Below are 22642 nucleotides of genomic sequence, written 5' to 3' on the forward strand. Positions count from 1 at the left end.
GTGTTGACATGCATCTTTAAAAAAACAAATCTTCACAGTAATGTCAAATAACAAAAGACAAAACTGCAAGCTGCAAAATTACATATGTGTGTTTATTTGCTGTCTTAGGGATTGCAATCCAGGAGACAGGGGATTCGACCGAAGTTGAAAACATGCTCTGGAGAGACAAAGGAGGATAGAGTTTTTAAAGAAGAAAGAGAAGGCTTACATAAATTGTTTTGAAGAAAAGGTGTTTGGTCCTGGTTTAAGTACAATTACATTAAGCTACGTGTGATTGGTTGCTAGCACTCACGTTAGAGAGAAAGTCTGTTTATGTCTGTTATGACATAAATAGATGACTTGGCTTTTAGCTGAGTTCAGCAAAAGAAATTCTGAGAATTTGGGACAGAAGATGTGCCTGAGCCCCGCCTCATCAGTGTCCTCCCAGCTCCATTTTCAGTAACTCTCTTAGCAGCGGTCATTTCATTTATTCGTTTCGTTGCACATTGACTTTTGAGAAAGATACTCTTATTATCCTCATTTGACACAGGGGAGGGAAATGAGGTTTTAAGAGGTTAAAAGACAATTAATGCTATGTACCTACTAAAGATGGAACCAAGGTCTGTGTCGCTCAGATGAGGATAGTGGGAGGAGGAAGTGTGGAAACGGGATCGAACATGTGTGGCAGAGAATCTGTGATGAATGATAGGAATGGGGTCTGAAAGAGACAGGTTGTTTTTTGGCATGTGGGTGGGAAGCAGAGACAAGGGGAGAGGCTCAGTAGCAAATAGGAGCAGAGTTAGAAATGCATGTAACTCCCTTTGGAGCTAGGCTGGTATCCTTGAGACTTCTAATTGAGGATATCACCTCCCTCTGTCTTATAACTTCGCTTTGCTTTGTGACTAGTGTATTGTGTGACTTAGAACAAGGCCATGTGGACACCAGCTTAGAAGGTGTGTGACTTCGAAATGAAAATACTTCCCGGCTCTGTCAGTTTATCTGTAAAATGAAGGGATTGGACTAGGTGATCTGTAAAATCCCTTCCAGAACCGACACCTTATAATTTACAGGAATTGTTAAAAATGGCAGAATAAATTCAAAACGTAAGATTTGAATGTAATGGTTTTCCTACTCTTTTTTCTTTCTTTCTTTTGAAATGATCTTTTTAAAAGGCATATTTTCGACTTGTCTTTTCTAGAACTTTATTTTAGATGGGTATTGGGCTTCACATTTTTGTCTTAATTCTATCACAATAATGCAAAACCTTTTCTCCCCCCTAGGCCCTGCAGGAGCAGCTAAAGATGTGTAAGTAGTTAATATTATGATTTTCTAAACTCTTTTTGAGGAAGACGCTGTTTTTCATGATCGTGACCTTTCGATAGATGTAGGTATGCCTGAAAAGATATGGGAATACATGCTATATTATGCAAAAATCAAGATTAGCATCTAGTTTATAACTAAACTGCTATTTGAAGAATATCATTGTGTTATTACTTATTCTGTTATTATTTATTCTGCCTTTCAGTTGCCCTAGCACTGTAACTCAGAACTTTAAGAGAGGGAAATGTTTAATTGTGCTTCCTTCCCAACTTGTGCTGAGATTTTTTTCTAATTGAAAGCAAGTAGGTATGGCAGAATTAATTAAGCACATAGCTCCGGTGACTATGTGTTAGAGTGAGTCAGTGGGGAGAGGCTGGGGCAAGCATGTACCAAACACACATTGAATTGTTTTAAAGTTGATGATTAGATATTTGAGTGAATGTATATGACCGTTCAACCTAGTCAAACCACAGGACATTTAATCAAGGGGCAGGTATCTCCCGAGGAGATGTTTCTGGAGCTCAGGAGCCCTTCTAGTATTTCCATCAGGCTCCTTCGCTGCATCTTTCCACACCTCATCTAGAACAGTATGGACATTGCAGTAGTTCACTATCTAAGAGTGTTTGTGGTTACTCCGTGGAGAGTGGATGGACCCTGCCCCACCCACGCACAGTCGGTTTGGATGTTAAGACTGATGGCCACACACACACCAAGGAGGGCACGAAGATTTCTTACTCACATAAAATGAGGCTTTCTCGGGGAGCAGGGTAGGCACCCAACGGGCCCATTCATCTTGAGTGAAGGAAGGGGAGGGGAGAGTGGCTTTGGTTTTTATTGCCGTCGGGAGTGGGGCCGGTCGAGGGCTTCTGTGCATGGGCGAGGTTTGCATGGTTTTATCCTCCCCACCAGCACAAAGGAAGGCATTCCCTGGCTTTCTAATCAGCTTGCACTGACGTGAGGCAGAAGGGGGAGGGGTTGGACTTGAAAGCTGTCAGTGGTGAAACATCAAAAATAGAGTCAGATTTATTATTATTATTATTATTATTATAAAGAGGAATTCAGAGAAGATGAGAATGGGATTGTAAGGTTTTTCAGGAGTTAAATATGTATTTTCTATGGGACTTTAGGATGTCAAAGAAGCAAGATACATTGTTTCAAACTCCTGGTTGCACTGTTTGAGTTTATTACCAAAACATGTAGCAACAACCAGTTCAGCATCCTTACCCTGTTTCTTTCATTGCAGTATCTGGTCTCTCCTTTCCATTTCTATACATTATGGCCAGATTCATTTCCTCAAGCACTCCCCTGCCCTTGTAGGACCTCTGCTCAAAAACTTGTAATTATTCTCCATTGACCGCTGGACTGAGCCCAGAATCCTTTGGGAACAGGAAGGCCATTTATGTTTTTAGCTTTTCTCTGACGGACTCTGCATGAGGTGGAAGGAAGCACTGCAGTGGGAGTGAGCAAGGCCGAGGATGAGAAGTGAGCTGACGTGCTGCACTGAGACCTCTTGCAGGGCCCAAACTGACCTCCCATGTTCTGCCTCAGTTTCTGCTATTCCCTCTGCCTGGAATGGCCTTTTTCTCAATTCTGTTTGTAAAAAAATCTTAGCTATTCTTCAGGGCTTCTGTCTTGTTCTTTGCAAGAAGAACTTCTTGGATCTCTCAATTGGATAGAATGTCTTTTTCTTCGGAACTTTTAGAGCATTTTGGACCTTTCTTATGACACATCATATGGGGCTTATGTTGTAGTTATTTATCTTCTTGTCCCTCTTGGGCAGTGAGGGAAGTGAAATGTCTTACTCATCTGAATGTCTCCCATAGTTATAGTATCGTGTTTTGAACGTGGTGTTTAATGAACAGTTGCTGAGGAATCCCATCATTTCTATTCAAGGAGAGATTGATGTCTTGACTTCTTTCTTTTAGAGGCATGGACATTTCTAATAAAATTTAGTGATGCCATTGTCAACAAAATTAACTATTCCACGATGGGAGATGCCACTTAATTACTTTTTGAAATCCTGAATTCTCTGGATTTAAATTTTCTGTGACTATATATACCTCATTGTATGTCCTAGGACGATATAATTTTATTTAATAATTGACCCTTTTAGAAATAAAGGTAGTAAACTAGAAAAGTTAAAAGAATATTAGTGTATTATTTTTCCTTGCACAAAAGTATATTCAAATATGTTCCTTTTTTAAGTAGAAGGTATAGACTTATAAATCTTGATTATGAGTGAACAAGGAGCTAAGAAATTAAGACAATTTAAACTTTTTATTATGAAGATCTAAAAATTTCATTTCTAATCTAGAGAGACTGATCCCAAACCAAAAGAAGTGGCCCAAATCACATAATGGGTGCTAAGAAGTCCAGAATTTTAAATAGGGCAGCCACCACATTATACAGGCAACATAAGTCTTTTGTGGGGAGTGGGAATTATGGTTATTTTTAGGCGAGAGAAATACTATAGTTACTCTCTTAATATAAAAAAAAATCCATTCTCTAGGGAAGGTTTGTGATTTTTACTGTCTCCTCTTTCCTGTTTATTTGCCGATTTTCTACAGGCAGGAAGCCAGGATACAATAACAGATAAAATGACACTTCTGCCCTTAAGTAGGTTAGTGTCTACTGGGGACCAAAGTACAGTGTGACAAGTGCCAATTATTGACACGGTCAGAACTTAATGCGGGTTTGGGTCTTGAGGGATGAATAAGAGTTCGTGCAGAGAAGGGAAGAATGGCAGCCCAGAGCAGAGGAAAGAGCATGGCAAGAGGCTCATGGGTGTAAGAAAACCTCAACTCTCCTGCAAGGAGCCTGTCAATTTGTTCTGGAGCCCGTGGGGCGTGTTCTGCAGAGATGAAGGATGAGGCCAAGGGGCTGGAACTGGCTTGTGAAGGGCCTTTGGTGCCAGACCAGTAATTCCACTCGATATTGTATGCATTCAAGAACCATTAGGAATTTTAAGGTGGGGGGGAGGCAATGATTATATTTGCGCTTTAGGGTGCTAAGTCCCAAAGCAGTGCGGTATGTGAGGTGGGGGAAGGGTGGAGGCACAGGGAGGGAAGGCCGTGAGGCCACCAGGGGGGCAGACTTTCAACAGTAGCAATGGGAGAGAAGAGCCGATGTGTTCAAAGTATGCTTGGAATATGATAAAGATTTGTTGAATGACAGAACGGGGAAGGAAAGGAGAGGAAAATCTGAGGGTCACGCTGCGATTTCAAATCTGAGCCCAGGGAAGGGATGGCCGATAATCCAAAGAGGTCAGCCGGGCTAATGGGGGAAGAAAAACCACTAGGCACCTGGGGGACTATAGTTTACATCGAGGGGTGTGAGTAGTAATTGAGTGAAAGTGGAAGTGGGCGAGGAGTGGGGAGGTGGTACATCGCCTCTCTTCTTACAGCGTTTGCCAGTAAGGGCGGGAAGGATGTTAGCAGGTTAAAGATGGTGATGGACGGAAGTGCTGGATCACTGTATTGTGCACCTGAAACTCATATTACACTGTATGTTAACTAACTGGAATTTACCTAAAAACTTTTTAAAAAATTAAAAAAAAGAGGAAGCATTTTAAAAAATATATTTCTGTTAGAAAAGGAATACCTAGAAAATTTGAAAAATATTTTTTTGAAGAAAGAAAACATCGGCTCTTATCTACCACCAGAGACAGCCACCATTAACATTTTACACGCTTTTCCTCTGTTTCTTCATTTCTTCTGTTTCTGCCCCGTTGGGTGCATGGATGATCTTGTGTATGGAAGTTTGTTTCGCCTTTTCTGTTTGTTTATTTATTTATTTATTATTTTTTATTAACATATAATGTATTATTTGTTTCAGGGGTAGAGGTCTCTGATTCATCAGTCTTACACACATACCCGTGGACTCCAGGGTAGGAATCAGTGGAGTGAGACGTGTTGGGGGTGGCTTGGGGAGGGGGTCATCTGTGAGGAGGGGGATCTGTGATGGAAGTGAATCCCAGAACAGGTGGGAAGGCTCAACAACTTACGAGGTTAACCTTAGAAACTTGAGATGAGGAGGGAAGTAGGGGTGAAGATTCACAGGCACACCCCCCGTTTTATTGCACCCCGTTTTATTGCGCTCTGTGGATAATGCATTTTTTACAGATTGAAGTTCTCTGTCCGCCCTGCATCAGGCAAGTCTATTGGAGCCATTTTTCCAACAGCTTTTGCTCACTTCCTGTCTGTCATGTTTGGGTAATTCTCACAATATTTCAGAGTTTTTCATTGTTAGGTTTGTTATGGTGATCTGTGATCAGTGATTATGACTTGCTGAAAGTTCAGATGATTGTTTGCATTTTTTAGCAATAATGTATTTTTTAATTAAGGTATATACATTGTTTTTGTAGACATAATGTTATTGTACACTTAATAAACTATAGTATAGTGTAGTTATAAAAACATAATTTTTATATGCACCGAGAAACCAAAAAATTCATGTGACTCGCTTTATTGTGATATTCCTTTTATGGCTGTGGTCTGGAACCTAGCCTGCATTATCTCTGAGGTATGCTTGTATAGAAATTGAATCACTGCAACACAGACTCATGCATATCAGCAAGTGAGTCTTTCTTATTCTCTCTTCCTCTGTCTCTTCAAAATTAAATCACAGTGCTGTAACATGCAAAACAAAATAGACATGAATTCAGTGTGACGACATTTGGCTGCTTTCACAAACCTGGAAAAATCAACCATTTTATTTCAGTGAATTATCTTAGCTATTTGGCACAAATAAGTTGCATTGGGATATTTTTGGTTGGAAATGGCAGAAGTCCAGCTTAAACTGGCCTAAACAAACAAACAAAAAGGAATTTCTTGGCATGTGTAATGGAAAAGCTCCAGGGGTTTGGCCCCAGTCACGGCTGGATCCAGGTGATCAAATGACAGGAAGAAACTCATTTCTGCTTTCTTGTTTTGGGCTCCGTTTTTAGGAAGCTTTCCCCAAGTGGTAATGGAGATGGTCATCTCTTAGCAGCTTAATAACTCCTGTGGAAAAAGAGCTTTTCTTTCCCAGTAGTGTGATCAAAAGTCCTGGGGCTAGGGCTCTCCCTGCCACAGCATGAGGTCATGTGCCTCCCTCTGAATCAACCAATGAGCCAGGGGAACATGGGTTTCTCATTGGCTAGGCCTGGGTCACATGCCCACCACTGGAGCCAACCAGCACCGTTAGCTCCACCTGACCAGGTGGTCAAAGTCTGGGAGAGTGGCTAAAGACAAATCTGGATGCTGTTACCCAAATGGAAGGCACTTAAAACTGGGCAGGCAGCAACAAAGTATGTTCTGCAGTAGGTCGATTTTCATGTTATTAAAAGAATTTCTTTATTTAAATTTTAAGCAATATTTATGGGACTATTACAAACATGTTTTAGTAAGAACAGTATGAAATAAGTTGACACGAATTTAACGTTTGCTGTTGAAAATGAAAGATTATAGCCACTCAGTTTAAACAAGGTAAATCAAATATGTCTTTCACTTAAAACTCGTATGGTGACATTTCATGAAGATTCCTTTCTTGACAAAGCAATTCTGTTGTTATGGAAGGTAGTGACTATAGAGAAGAATATCTCAGAATGAATGAACAAAGCACATCGAAGCACCACCTTTTACATAAAATGAAATTATGAGTCTTTCATCTTGAGTGTCTTTGGAATCCTTTATGGATTTCTCATGCCCATGCATCTGTCAGCTGAGCCCTCTTTAGTTCTCCTTAAGAACCTGAGGGTATCTGATGGGCTTACTCCTCCTCCTGAAGTAACAGGAGGTTGAGGAGGATGGTGTGGAAATAACATTGAAAAAGCATGTGTTTTGGAAGCAGGGAGACCTGCATTTGAACTTCCTACCACCACTTACCAGCTGTGTGGTATTGTGTCCTCAGTAATCTTGGCCATAAAATTGGGATAATAATAAGTGTACAGGGCAACCATCTTCATCCTTATCATCATCATTCTGTTACTAGAGCTCCGCTTTTTTGAGGACCGCATGCCATATAGTGATTATGCATTATCTCATTCTGTACCCACGACAATCTGATGGAGATAGTAATGCTGTTTCATTTTACAAACGAGGATATGGGGCACAGAGAGGTTAAGTAACTGCCCAAGGGTTGTGATAATTATTAGTACGGTATATTTAGTATCCCGGGATAATACTTAGCATTATGCTTTCCTGCTGCCCATAAATAGTAGCTAGGATTATTAGATGTTTTAAATGTCGTTGAAAAGACTTGGCAGAGGCTCTGTCATGAATAGGACAGTAGAAGAACCACTGCATAGCTGAAGTTAAGAAACACACAGTCCCATTGTTGGTCTATCAGTACATGGTCAGATTCTCTTTAGGTAGGGCCAGTGCAGTAGGAACAGGAAGAGAGAAAACAGATGGGTGCATTCATTCCGGGACAATGAGAGATGGGTGGTGACCAGCAAGTGTTGCCAAAATGCTTGGCTGCAAGGCACGAGCTAGAGAAGGGGAGCCCTACAAGGCTGAGGAATGGAGAGAGCGGGAGGGAGGCTGGACTGGAGGCTTCTTAGGATGGATGGGGGGAAGGGAAGAGTGGAAGGATGATTTTTTTCCCCCCTTCTAGGGAGTGAGATTGTCTACTGTAAAATGTCAGAGGTGAAGTAGTTCCAGGAACTAAGCTCCTCAGAGCAGTCATGGGAGTGAGTTATTAGCGTAGCGGTACAAGTTATTGGAATAGAGTAAGTTAGCAAAATGTGAAGCATATGTTAATTGGGTGATTTTCACGGAATTTAAAATGATCCAAGATAATGATGGTTCAGAAGAAAACCTTTGGGTCAGGGCCAAAAATCTTTAGGGTGTTTGGGGCTGCTGTCGCAGGGTTCCAATACCCAGAGGAGAGGGTTTGAGTGAAGGTGCAATCGGTCCCATTTGAAAGAGCTTTGTGGGGAGGTTGGGAGCCTGCGGGCTTCATCTTCTGTTTGGAGTCACTGGGATATTTTGAACAAAGTGATACCATAAAGGAAAAGCAAATTTTCTTAAGGTAAGGAGGTGGAGAGAACATTCCTGTCTTTAGCAAAATGATGCTTCTACAGCCAATGCCAAAATAATCCTGAGCACTGTGTGCTTCTTAGGAGAGCAGAAGGAGGGTAGGGAAATTGCAAACTGGCTCTTGATCCATTGCCTCCAGACAAAGAGTTAACGTTGTTCATATTTTCCAGTAATACCTTCTGGAAGAAAGAAAGGGACCCATACTGGCCAAGGGGCTCATACAAGAAGAGAGATTTAAAGACAGCTGTCCAAAGGAATTTTGGAATTTTGAAGAAATGAATGAGATTACACAGAGTCCAAAATAGTCAATGATAAAATATTAATCCTGTCCAAAATCCTATGTAATTAAGTGGTAGAATTGTTTGAAATCACCCTAAAAAAGCAGAAACCATCATAAGAACATATTATAAAGAAAATTAAATGATTATACTGTATCCGGGGAGCTGTAGTGTCCAGGAAATAAACATTATGAATTAATAAGCCTATTCCAAAATATTATTGTGAATGGCAGCTAAAAATAATTAGAGCTACACACATGGTCTCCAGAGGTTTCCATATTAAGTTTTATTGTTTACAAATCAAAATAAGTTTGGCCTCTTTAGTGATACTGCAAATTTGGAAAAAGAAAAGACTGCGCGCTGCTTTTCTACTTCTTAGATTATCGCTAATAAGACTAGCTCTATATTCAGAATGTTTTTCTTGATAAATAAGTAAAAAATAAATCATTTCTTTGCCACATAACCGTGTTCATTCTGAAAGACCAGGGAAATGAGAACTTTGTGAATTTTAAGGCAAGCTGTAGCCAGGCTGAAACAGGAGATGCTAATTGGAGTGGCCGGCGGCTGGCTAATATTTATCATCTGTATTTGTTCTTGAAAGTGCACATAAAGTATCAGTGCTATGGTTCCATTATTTTACCAAGCAAATACAGTGACAAAAATATTTTGACTACTGGGTATTACTGAGGAAGAAAAAGCAGTGGCTTGTATTTTATAGAGTAACTCTAAATAAGGTTTCTCTTCAATAAAGTGATAGTTACTGATAAGATGAAAATCACAGTAGAATAACCTAAAAGGTTGAAGTGTTCTATTTGGGTATTTGGTTTTAAACAGGCATTCACAACTATATTCATGCAAAAAGGAGAGGCAGAAGGGAGCCAGCCTGCCCCAAAGAGCAATCACAGACACATAGCTGGTTTGGAGGCAGCTCAGTTTCTGGAATCTTGACTTTAAAGAAGTCAGAGCTTATTTATGTTTAGAGAGAAATTCAGTCTTTCTGGTTCATTTAGGAAAGGTCTGCATAGCTGGTGTGAAGCAGATGGATGTGCAGTTACCTAGAGACTCTGGATCAGTGTAGACATTCCATCTGAGAAGGGTTGGAAGTGCGCCGTGCCAGTGCTAGCAAACTCGCAGGAAGTAGGCTAGCAGTATTTGATGGAAATGCTGAGATAGAAGAAAGCAGTTGTGAAACCTGAGGTTAAGCTTAGTTGTGGTGGTTGCCGTTGGTCGGTTGGTTTTTTGTTTTTTTTTCTTCTTCTTTTTTCTGACATGCCTGTGAGAGGGCCATGGGTCGGGTCAATTTTGGTGAGACAGATATCACCAAATAGTCTACTACTCTGCAAGGGTGTGTCATTTTAAACTATCAGCGGAGGATTTATCTTTTCAACCATCTCCAGAGTGGGGGAAATATGTTGACTTGTGGTCCACCCTCAGTAACACTTGTCTCTGCAAACGTTGTTGTTGATGCCATGGCCAAGAACCTGAGTCAGAGTCTGTGAGCATGTCCTCTTTCTCTGTGAAATCATCATGAGTCTCAAGGGGTGGCTTTACCCTCGACACATGCTTTCACCTGTGAATATCTAGTCTTTGATAAAAGAAGCTAAATCTTTGCCAACAAAAGGAGGCCCAATTTTAATGAAATGCCCACTGTATTTCTTAAACCTGATCCAAAATTGTTCATACATATGCCACATGTTGGTTAGAAAGGTTCTTGTGGCTTAAAAGGTTTTCCTCATAAGATGGGATGTGAGCTTATGATTAAGACGATTTCATTGTTAATATTTTTTTTCAAAGATTACATCACTTTCCACACATTTTCATATGCTGTGTATGATCATAAATAAAACACTGTCTCGATACCAGAGAAAGTCACTTAGCAGCAGGCTTTCAGCCTTGCTCCCTCTGGAGAAAACAAGTGCATCCTGTAACTGTGCTCTGTAGTGTGGCTTACATGTAACCAGAAGGTGGAGTGCATACTTGTTAAAATTAATTTGAGTCTGTTAGCACTACTTTGCTCCTTTGCTCTTGGCACTACAGAAGTAAGTCTTCCTTCTAAGACTGGTCCTGGGCACAACTGCAAAATGGACCCTGTTTATATCTGAACCCCAGCTCCTACTTCCAGCCCCTTCCCTCTGGTCCCCTTCCATTCTCTCTCTTGTGTCTCCCCCATCGCTGAGACTGGGGCCCATGTGACTGATAATCGAGAACTTGAAATTATAACGAGCCAGTAAATGAAACTGTATTTAAATCTTGGCCTTTCCAGACCCTTAAACTTATTCAAATAAGTGTTTGCTTACACCGCTGAATAAAAAGAGTCTACCTGCCCCTTCACATTTTTCCTTCCCTCGCATTACTCTTTACTGAGTTGGGGAAACAGCAAATGAGGGGGGCTGTGACTTTCTTGTCTTGTTGCGTTGGGGCATTGAAACTGTGTCAAATGGAAGGGCTTTTTCTGTTAGTTGTTTTAGATTCTGTTCCACACTGTAGGGAGCGCTTTGTAGGTTTTTAGTCCCTGGCTTGGCTAGAGATGGCTGTTCTAGCTTCTTCTGGTTCTCATTCCTCACGCGAGGGCACAAGACTGGCCTAAATTAGAATTGAGATGAAACAAAGCTAACTTACTTTCCCCATCTTTGCCAGCCTGAAACTTCCAGTTTTCCCAGGAGTGCCTTTGGGAGAGGGGTGGGCCAGCTGGGTGGGGAGGCGTGGAGTTGGGTCCCCTCACCTGGGAGGTGGCTTTGGTAGGTGACCCTTATGCTCCAGACCTACTCCAGCCACCGCTTCCTGCCTCTAGATACACAGATAGAGTCAGAGCTCCGTTTGCTCCCATGGGACAGACACACACAGTCTGACCTGAAAGGAGTGAGCCTGTACTGCAAAGTAATTGCAGGATTTTGTAGTTTGTATTACCAGAAACCGAAGGCATGTGTGTGGAAATGGGATTCTAAGGGTGGGAGACCAAATAGGAAGAAGTATATATACTGAGTTAGATTGAATGTATTGATAGTGTTCTGGATTTAGTCCTTTAGGTGCATGGAGGGGACTCTAACAGGTTAATTATCCTGGTTGGTGACCCTCACACGCAGTGAGCTTACACTCTGACCAGGGGCGGAGTCGGCTAGAACTTTTGTGGGATGTCGGAGAGGAAGGAGTCCAAAGGCTTAAGGAGAAGGGGATGTTGGTGTGAATTTCTCAAGTATGACCTGCTCCCCACCGCAGAGAATACCCCCTCCACTAAGGCTTTGAGAAATTTGAGGAACGCATAGTAAGAGGGTGTCCCCAGTAAACTCTAAGGTGGTCCTCTGTAAGGGGGCTGTGACAGAGGAGCCACTGCCTGAGATGGGCTCTTTATCTCACCGGGCAGGACAGGATCACATTTCTACCGAGCCCCAGAACCTAACCACCTGAGACAAGGTGGGCATGCTTGCCGTCAGGGACAGAGTTGGGATGAAGGGGCACAACGGATCATCCTGGAAGAAACTTTGATGATGGCTGGTTGATTACGGTCTCCCTAGGGATAAATTAGAAGGACAGCCTTCTATTTTTTTTTTAAGATTTTATTTACTTATTAGAGAGACAGTGAGCACGAGCAGAAGGAGAAGCAGGTTCCCGCTGAGTAGGGAGCCCGATGTGGGGCCCCATCCCAGGACCCTGGGACCATGACCTGAGCTGAAGGCAGACGCTTAATCCACTGAGCCACCCGGGCACCCCTGAAGGACAGCCTTCTAAAGGTTCATTTTCTCCCTCTCTGTATTTTTATAAGAGGAAAACTTCTGGTCCATAACCAGAAACCTAACTCAAGTCGCCATAGTGGAAAGGCATAGCCACTTAACCCAGTTTCCAGACCCAAGTCAGACTCCCAGTGATTGAGGCCATGTTGCCTTGAGGGAACTTTCAACACTGCCTCCCGTAGGTACTATAGATATTTCTCCACGTCTTCCTCAAAGGGACTTGTGTCCATTTCCTAGAGCGGTTGTGTCCAGAGCAAAAGGAAGGACCCGAACCTTTTAGTGCTTTCTAGATACTAGCTCTGAATTGATGTTAATATCTGAGGACCCAAAATTCCTGTGGCCCACCAATCCATGGGTGGGCTTATGATAGGCAGGACATTTGGCTACTGTTCAAATTATACTGTGCCCAATAACCAACCCATGCTTGGTTATTCCCTCAGTTCTTGAATTCATAATTGGAGGAGATGTATTTCACAATTGGCGGAAGCCACCCTTTGGTCCCTTGACCTGTGAAGTAATGGCTGTCATGGTAGGAAGGGCCAAGTAGAAGCCCGTGGAATTTCTTCCCTACCAGAATAATGAATAAAAAGGGATATAGCGTCTCTAGGGGAGAGTTGAAGAAATTAGTGCCAGCACCAAAGACTTGAAAAAATGAAAGCACGGAGAAACTTCCCACATCCCCATTTAACTTGCCTGGGTGGCCCATGCAGAAGGCAGGTTTATTTCAGAGAGTGACTTTGATTATTGTAAACTTCATGAAGGGGTGATTTTAGCTGCTATTCAAGGTGTGTCTTTATTGAAAATAATCAACATAGCCTCCAGCTCCTGTTAGGCAACCTCTGGTCTGGCAGGTACTTTCTTTCTGAACCACTTTGCAAGGATTACAGAAGCAGGTTGCTTTTACCTGGTGTGGCCGACGGTTTACATCCCTGTCTTACCTCTGTTCCATAGACCCCCCTGCTCCCTCTCATCCTTTGTTCTGCAATATCCTGATCTTACTGATATCCCTCAGCACAGTGGGCTGGTCCAGTACCTTGACCTGATAAACAGCAAGGGACAAGTACTTTAGATGCTTCAGTGAGACATCTTCAATCCAGGAGGTGGGAGATAAACCCCATTCTTGCTAACAAGTACTGTATCAGTTAGTGTCCAGACAGAGAAGAGAAAAACACATTAACTACTTTAACAGAGAGAATTCGCTGTGAGGAATTGGTTAAGTGGGTCTGGGAGGATTGTGGATGTACGGAAGGGAGACTAAGAGATCAGGGGTGGTAAAAGCAGGAAGCGGCTACCACGCCTCAGGCTGGAGTGACAAAGGAGAGAGGATGGGGGTATCAACATCTAGGAGTTGGAGGAGAAGGAGAAGGGACCCAGACTTCTGAAGCGCACTGCCAGGTCGGGGCTGTCACGTCTGAATTTTGTCATCCACGGCTTGTTCTGGAAATGAACCAGCGGCTGCGGTGATGCAGACTAGGGTAGCAAGCAAAACTGTAAAGAGCCGTCTTCCTACTGTCTTGCTTCCCTCGTAAGTGGGGTGATAAAAATTGGAGAGATCCAACTTGGGAGATGGGGTGTTTCTCTGATATGCCTGAATGTGGGCTCACAGTTTATGAAGCGGGAGTTGGAATCACACAAACTGGTCACCTAGCTGTGTCACCTTGGCCATGCTACTCAACCTTTCAGAGCCTCAGCTTTTCATCTTTAAAATGTGGCTGGGGCGCCTGCGTGGCTCAGTCGGTTAAGTGTCCGACTCTTGATTTCGGCTCAGGTCAGGATCTCCTGGTCCTGGGGTCAAGCCCCACATCGGGCTCCAGGCTCAGTGCGGAGTCTGCTTGGAACTCTCTCTCCCTATTGTCTTCTGCCCCTCCCCCCGCTCACGTGAGCTCTCTCTCTCAAATAAATAAAGTTCTTAAAAATGTGGCTCATCCCCACCGGGCAGGATTGTGATGAGGATTGAAGGAAACCGTATAACAGCACTAGCGTGTGCTGCCTCTCCAGTTCCCTAGGAGGCTGTGAGGATGAGGTGATGCTCAGAGCTTTTGCAGGAGCGGTGTGGAGGCAGTCCCCAGGTCAGGAGCAGCCACCAGGCTGGTTTGTCACCGGCAGTGTTTTTACTTTTCCATCTTCCTATTTGAGAGGCAAGTGACAAATTGGAGTGTGGAGCATGGTTTTTGGTGTCAGATGAGGTCTAAATGTCAGTCTTACTTATTGGTCTTGCATATTTATTAATTACATGGCTCTGTGGACCTATTTTCCCAGGTCTAAACTCTCAGAGCTGTTGTGAGACATTGCAGTGATGCCCATGAAGTGTCCTGCCCTATATCTGACATGCAGGAGAGACTCAGTGATGCTGCTATTTTTACCCATGTGGTCTTTGTATTGTAGAATGATTGTTTTTGGAAGGAATGGGTAAAGCAGCAGTCTCATATGTGGGGGGCATATATCCAAAGGCAAGCGTTGTAACTTATTTGAAGGCTTAAAAGAATAGACATCCAATAAGTCTTCATAAATGGTATTGTTAATGATTTAGTAATATGTCTGAAGCTTAATTTATTATCCAATACATATGGCGGCTATATTATAATTTCCTGCAAGTTAGATGTACAAGGTTGTTGATGAATTTTATAATGGAGAACACAGAGTGGGTTTCAGGGTATTGAATACTTTATAAGAGATAGTAGAGTAAAAATAGTTTACTGTTTTCTTACATTTGGGGGAGTTAAAATATATTTAAAAACCTTTAGTATATCATTAAGCAGAATTAGGCAAGGGGAGAAAGAATTAAAATAAACAGAGTTGGATATGAAAAGAACAGCTGTGCCAGAAAATGAGACATCGTATATGTCCAAAACTACCAGTTACATGCAGCTTCAGAAACAATGTCATGATGGCATTAGCCATTTGGGACTGAGGTAGACAGTTCTAATATACTCCAGCGAGTTAGTCACCATCATTTTCCTGTTATCTATACTAACGGGTTATAAATCCATTTTAATTAAAAGTAGTGAACAACACTTTGTGATACCACTTCAATAAGCATAACCCCATTTCTAATACATTATGGCTTTGACACCTTTGAATTAAAAAACGATCCAACTTTAGCAGGAGATGAAGGGAGTTGACAATTATCTGGTGAATTTAGGTTGTGTGCTCAATTTGTATAAATTAGATCTCAAGGTGGATTTTGCACTCTATCAGAGTATTAGCTGTGGGCATGGCCAGTGTTCAATGGATGATTTCCAAATCTACACCTCCCTTCTTTATAGGCTGGAGACTTCCTGGCAGATGCAATGAAGTAAAATCTCCGGTACATATACATTGGAAACATTCACAGCTTTTAAATGGGTGAAACCATGACTCGACAATCCCTAAAATTAGAAGATTCAGTGAAGCTGTTTAGATGTTTTTTTTTTTTTTTTCTTTCTTTCTTCTTGGCTGAAGCCCTTTAGAATTACATGTTGGGTTCAGCCAGATACATTTGAATCTTGGGGTTTTTTTCTTTAAGAAAATAACTTATGTATGCTAACTAGTGCTTGAAGGAAAGTTTCCTGATCCTTTTAGAAATATGCCAAGGAATATCAGTGGAATATGAATTCCTCTCATGCAAGGAAAGAGGCTGTGCATTTTAAAATAGTGATTCCCTCTAAAAATTTCCTTTTAAACATTTCCTCCTCTGTGCAGATCATGTATAAGATGGCTTTTTTTTTTTTAGATAGGAGGAAGTCAAATGGATATGAACTCTTCTGCACTAAAGAAATCTTTCATACCTCGAGTGGTGCCACTGAGTGGCATGAGGATCACAGAATCATAGTCCCCTAGGACCGGAGGGGACCTTGGGAATCATCTGGTTGACCACCTTATTTTACAGATGAGATGCAGGCAAGCAGTTTGCCCACAGCCTCTCTGTGCTGATGGCACGCCCATGACAAGAACCCAGGCTTCCTGATGCCAAGTTAATGTGCCTTTTGCAATCTCGGTTGCCCTCCATATGTCCTTTTGTTTAGCACTTGGACTTTTTGGCATTTGCTGAATTTGTACATTTTGTTAAGTAGAAAATGACTAATTTTTAAATGCATGAATGATTGAGATAGAAACAATAGTGTGTTACAAAATATTTGATGGTAGAACTTGAATGAACAAAATTGATTGTCAGTTAATAGCCCTCTTTTACTCATAATAAAAAATGAAGTGTCTGACTATGTGACCAAATGGCTTATAGCAAATATTTTTGACCTTTTAGAACAGAAGAATCTATAACGGAAGATGACAAGAGGAGGTATGTTTGACATTGAAGCTGGCTTTAATTTGAATAATTTTGGCCATCTTCCATGGATTAATTTAATGAATGGATGTAATTTCACATTGTATGTAGTACATTGCCAATAACATAGATTACACCCGGACAAGTTCTGGCACAGAGAATACAGGTAGGAGCGTGTGATCTGAAAAAGGACTTGCTCAGGGTTCATAATCTTTGCCTTCAAGCAAGCTTGGGTTTTGTCCTGTGCTCATGGCCTGTGCTGGTTTCTATCCTGTGGCCTTTGGATGTGCTGTTCTCCCTAATGGATGACTTTGTTCATTCTCCCCGCCCACTTCACCCTCCGTCTCCTTCTCTGGTGGACTGCACCCTACTCTCATTACTCACTGCTCTCTCTCCCCTCCTTTTATGTTTGTATCTACCTCCAGGGAAGTGTTCTGTGTGTCCATAGCACCTATTACCACGTTGACCACTATGAATTCTTGATGAATATTGACCGACTAACTGTAACATGTTGCTCTATGGATATTTATTATTGTACTAAATTATAAAAAAAATCCCAATTTGTTTTCCTCTTTCTCACTCCAAGTTAAATATCTAAAAATTCTACTCACTCCACTTAGCTTTCTTTTTTCATATAGAACTTCTTTAACATAGAAAAAATTATATTTCCAAGGGCAGGAATGTTCCAAATTCTACTTTTGAAAAGTCATGAGTTACTTTAATAGTTCTATAATTGTTGGCAGTACTCCAGGCTTCTATCACTTTCTGCACGTATAGAGTATCATTGATATCAGTCTGATTTCTCTCTCTCTGCTTCTTTTCATTAAGAAACTATGGAGGGGTATATGTAGGTCTACCATCTGAAGCTGTCAATATGGTATCCAATCAAACAAAGACTGTACGAAAAAGTAAGTAAAATCGTGAGATTTACTTTCTCTAAATATTTATCTTTTTGTTTTTTGAAAAAAATATAAAATTTATATTTCAGCTTGCCTGACTCAACCTACATATTACTCAGTTGCAGTTAACCATGTAGAAAAACCATTATCTGTTCACTGTAATCATTTGTTGAAATTGCCACCTACATGATGAGAGTAGTTCCAGAGCAAAATTTAGCTTCTATTTGTGGCTATGTTCCATGGATGAAAAATATTTTTCTCCATGGATAATTTAAATTTATTGTTAATTTCAGTGATGATTGGTATGACAATGAAAGCAAATGTTTCAGTAAGTTTATGGAGTTTTTGTAGAAATAAAGGTGAATTCTTATATTCCTGTAATATACTGATAACAGTCTGAGGATTAGAGGAAAATCAACTGCGTATTGTATAATTAAATGAAGTGAGGCCCCTTTTTTGTTTCAATAAGTAGTAATTGTGGGGCTAATGTCGTTTTGATAATAGACAGGGACAATGACAGCCTCAGAGCTAGCTTCTTGCTTAAATGTATGGCTCGTGGTAAGAATGCTGGTTTACCAACCACTGTGCAGTTGTCTGATGCACAGTTTTAAAGGACTGTTAATATGTTTCATTTACACACAGGCTCTACTACCTTATTTGTAACATACTGTAGCTGTTTGTTCCTCATTGCTGTTTCTCTGCATTCTGATCTGGACTAGCAAATACATATAAATCACTACTACTTGTCATTTTATAGGAAACTAGAATATGTTCTTTATAATCCAAATATTTAACTTTTCTTAATTTTCTCTTTAAGATTAAAAGAAAATATCGTGACTCCATAATCAAGAGGTACTGTATTTTTTCTAAATAATTGTATGTATTTAGCCTCGATGATGAATGAACTATAGATATTGTTGCTAGCTGTTTCTAAGAACTCTTGGACTTCAAGATTAAGAGGGGTCTCATCTTGTGGTTAAATCTATGAAATGGAGCATGTTATATTGTAAAGGGGTCAACTTTCTTTGCAGTTATTTTTATTTTTCATTTCATTTTGTTTCAAATGCAACCTAATTCATTTAATAAGAACAAGCTAAGTGTTTGCCTAAAATATGAACGTTTTACTCTTCATTGCCAAAAACTGAGGTGCTAAGACTTTGGAAATGACAGACAGGGAGAGACCAGAGAGGCTGGGACTGGGAATTAAATTAGGATCAATATTAAGTGTTGGCAATAGCCAGGGGTGAGTTAATATACAGAGAGGAGATGTATCTGTACCAAATAATGCCAGTAGAGATGGGCAGTCATCCTTGTACAGAAATGTAGTTATGCAGGAAGGAATAGTAAAGCCATAGACCAAAGTCGGTTGGGTATTATAAAACATGTTCAATGTGCACAGAAGAAACCATTTTCTGAAAGATGACGCACCGTGGACCTGGTGTCCTGGTGAAGAGCTTGGCGGTAGAATTATCCTAAGACAAGAACAAGGACAGGAGAAAACAAGCTTTCCTTTATTAACCCTCTGTGTGCTAGTTTCTAAAAGATCCCATGCAGCATTTCCATAGAGGCAGAAAGTCTCAGTTCATCTGGTCCAAGGATGCACATGATGCTTGGATCCCCACTGCATCTCGGTCTGCTGACTGACATCTGGCCTCTTTTGAACGTCCTGTGATCAGGAATGCCCTATCTCCTGAGATAGCCTGTTCTCTTCTGGGAGTCAGACAACCTTGGATTTGAATTCAGGCTCTTTCACTTACCAGTGGGGCAAGTTACTTCCCCCTTGTAGCCTCCATTTTATAATCTGTAAAATGGCATCAATGCTTAGCTTGAAGGGTGTTGTTAGGGTTCAATATGAAATAAAGGGCAGTTCCAATGATTGCTGTTTTCATCATCATACTATTCTGTTTTGTATCAAGAATCCAGCCTTTGGCAGACCCAAAGCAAAACTGACTTGATACTGACTTGATACCCACTTCTTGCTCAAGGCCAGTTACTGGATTTGGGTGTTTGGGATGGGGAGGGGGTCACAGAATAAGCTTACAGGTGGAGACAAATAAGTTTTCCCGCTGGGGGAGAGGGACACAGAGACTGTAAGCAGTGTCTTCCTGACAAGAGATACCACAATCTTGGGTAGCCATTTTTTGAAGACTGTCTCCTCAAGGTGAAAGCATTGTGGAGCTTTATTCCCTAGGGCCCATGACCACATTATAGAGTATTGAGTTTCTCTTTGGGAATTTGCTGGAGATTTTCTATTTCTAGTATTTTTAAGAGTTCTAACCCTCTAGGGTTCCCTGCCAGTTTTCCACTGTGCAGAAGTACTTTTGTTATTTCCATCAAATAGGAAAGATAATCTAGTTGAAAACAAGCATACGTTACCCTCCTGAAAATAGGTTGCATTTCAAAAAGCATGAGAATAGAGTGGAAAGAGGTGCCACGTAGATAGGTATCAGGAGGTGTGGTAACTCCGTCACTAACACAGGACCTCAGAGGAATCCCTAACATTCTCTCAGGCTTTCTCAAATTCGGTTTTCTCATGGGACAGTTGGACAAGATGGTTGTTCCACTTTGTGTGTGGATCTCAAATTCCCTGATAACAATTTAGCAATCCTGCTGGTAAATCAGCCTGCAACTTGAGACTGCCAGCTAAAATATCTCTTTATTGCTCATGAGTATAAGCCTATTTTATTGCTATCCCTGTCCCTTTGAATTGCCTGAAAAGTGTTCTAAGTTGAAATGCTCTTCTTCTTCCAGAGTTGCTAAGTATCCACTGTGGTACTTGACATGTCTGAGCTCATGGCTCTCTGGGCTTAAGTTATTGGACAGAGAGGCGCCTGGGTGGCTCAGTCAGTTAAGCGACTGCCTTTGGCTCAGGTCATGATCTCAGGGTCCTGGGATCAAGTCCCACATCTGGCTCTCTGCTCAGCGGGGAGCCTGCTTCTCCCTCTCCGTCTGCTGTTCCCCCTGCTTGTGCTCTCTCTGTCTCAAATAAATAGATAAATAAAATCTTTTAAAAAAGTTATTGGGCAGAAACCCCGAGGAGAAGACTGTCCTTTGCAGAGGAAGCTATTTTATGGAAAGGATTGGAGACACTTTTTTTGACCTAACGTGCCAAATCTCTTGAAATAATGCCACTGAACTCGCTCAATGACTGGAGTTCAAAGTTATTTTGGTGACTTTTTGAAACAAATTGAGGAATGATTTCAGAATCTCTTACAATACTTATATCATGGTACAAATGTGTAATTTCTTCTACAGATGACTCTCGGGTGAGCGTTATGCCCACCTAGATGTGTGGAGCATCCCTGGGCAGGGAGGAGCTGAAGTGGTGCTCTCAGATGCCCGTGGAGGGACTGGCTGGAGCAGGTTCCCCTGGGAGAGCTGGAGAGAGGGTGGATGGCTACCCTTCTCCCAGCAGGGGCTGACCCAGTAGGGGAGGGATGACATCACGGCCGAGCAGTCTATCTTTAATTTGGGTGATGTTGACGTGCAGCTTGGTCTGGGCATTATCATATCATATTTTATTTTATTTTTTCATTTTCTTAAAGATTTTTAAAAAAATTTATTTATCTGTCAGAGAGAGGGAGAGAGTACAAGCAGGGGAAGCGGCAGGCAGAGGGAGAAGCAGGCTCCCCGCTGAGCAAGGAGTCTGATGCGGGACTCGTTCCCAGGAACCTGGGATCATGACTTGAGCCGAAGGCAAATGCTTAAACGACTGAGCCACCCAGGTGTCCCTATCACGTCATATTTTAATTTTAAGTTTATCAGTCTCTTTCCCCACGGCTCTTCATCTCTTTATATAAAGAGTCATCAGTTCTTAGCTCTGTGTTGGCCACTTATTCAGGCTTAAGTATTGAGTGAACTCAATGTGTGTTTTACTGAAAAGAAAATTGGTAAATAATTCGTAGGCTGAAAGCTGATTTTTTTTTTTTTTCTAAGTTGTCCTCGTTAAGCTTGCTAACTCTTTTCCCTCTTGCTGTTGTTGTCTTCACAGCTTGCTCATTAAGATTTGGAAGGAATTGCACTCCATGGGCCGTCATGACGTGCACAGAAATTTCTAAGGAAATTCTAACTAGTCGCCCACTCCGCCTCCCCTCCCCACCCAAATTCTCAAGTCTGTAGTTGAAACCATGGGTACATGTTGAATGTTGTGGTACTAGAAAGGAATCAGGTAGACAATACACGGGTATATGGAACTTTCTGGGGTCCTGCTGAGAAAGACCAGTGGACAAACCGCTAGTGTCTGGAGCCAGCCTGCTGTATCTGGCGGCATTTTCTCCCTGGCCATTCAACACAGCTCATGAAAATCATGTCTTTTCACTGATACTTTTTTGATAGTTTTTATATAATGAAATCTGTATTCTATTTATAACTTCAGCTAAGAAAGCACTATAAATGAACTCCCTAAAGTAATATATTTGTGGGTTACTTTTCACTATTTCTACGTTACATTAATTTTTAGCTGTAAAATGGTTAAATTGATTCTTACTGTTCTCTGTTTCCCTTTTTTACTTTTTGGTTTTCAGCTTTCTGTAAGTGTCAGAGAATGTCTTCTCTTAGGAACAATGTATGACCTTTCAATGTTGAAAAATAAGCCCCCAAAATTTGCATGCCCTACGCACGTTTTGATTAACTTTCCATTTTCTTTGGTCGAAGGCTGATGTCACCACAAATCCTTTGCAGTCATTGATTCTCTCATTCTCCTTTGTGGGAACCCAGCATCCCATCATGTTAATCCTATACTATTTTCAAGGACTTGTGACTGATGGTTAAGGGTATTTGGAAAGCTCTTAATTTGAGGATGACCACGTGTAGCCATTTAGTACTGCAATGTAGATTACTCAATTTACCAATATATTTCAACAATTAAAACATTTTTATCCCTCTTTACCTGGATTTCTTGGTTTTTAAAAGGTCACTTTCAAAGAAGTCACACATGGCATTGTGGTATATAGTTACTATATCAGTATATATAGCTAATGAATAAATAGGTTACCATGAAAAACCAAAATTTTTCATAAGAAGGAAAAGATTATCTTATAAATCTGGTCCATATGACAGCCAGCGGGATATCAAATTGGTAAAATATCAAAGGTGATTTTCTGAGCAGGTGGTGAGAGCTGAGCCTTGGATCTTGCTTGGAGAGGTTGCTGGCTGTACC

At 41.3% G+C, this 22642-nt stretch overlaps 1 protein-coding gene across 4 annotated transcripts in view; it reads left to right on the forward strand.

The window, feature by feature from the left end:
• CUNH12orf75 (chromosome unknown C12orf75 homolog) overlaps positions 1-22371 on the forward strand; it is a 35261-nt gene extending 12890 nt beyond the window's left edge. For 2 of the 4 annotated variants that reach the window (XM_088025313.1, XM_028121652.2), the window contains exons 2-7: positions 1260-1284; positions 5134-5185; positions 16565-16600; positions 17414-17493; positions 18302-18336; positions 21476-22371. In XM_088025313.1, the coding sequence (XP_087881439.1) occupies positions 1260-1284; positions 5134-5185; positions 16565-16600; positions 17414-17493; positions 18302-18306 (198 nt within the window). In that variant the 3' untranslated portion in view covers positions 18307-18336; positions 21476-22371. The remainder of the gene's footprint in view (positions 1-1259; positions 1285-5133; positions 5186-16564; positions 16601-17413; positions 17494-18301; positions 18337-21475) is intronic. The other 2 variants (XM_088025314.1, XM_088025315.1) reach the window with 2 other exon arrangements.
• The last annotated feature ends 271 nt before the right edge of the window (positions 22372-22642 follow it).

Source organism: Eumetopias jubatus, unplaced genomic scaffold (assembly GCF_037043125.1).
Source record: "Eumetopias jubatus isolate StellerSeaLion01/CBP00866 unplaced genomic scaffold, mEumJub1_p1.0 scaffold_8, whole genome shotgun sequence".
In the NCBI taxonomy this organism is placed as follows: domain Eukaryota; kingdom Metazoa; phylum Chordata; class Mammalia; order Carnivora; family Otariidae; genus Eumetopias; species Eumetopias jubatus.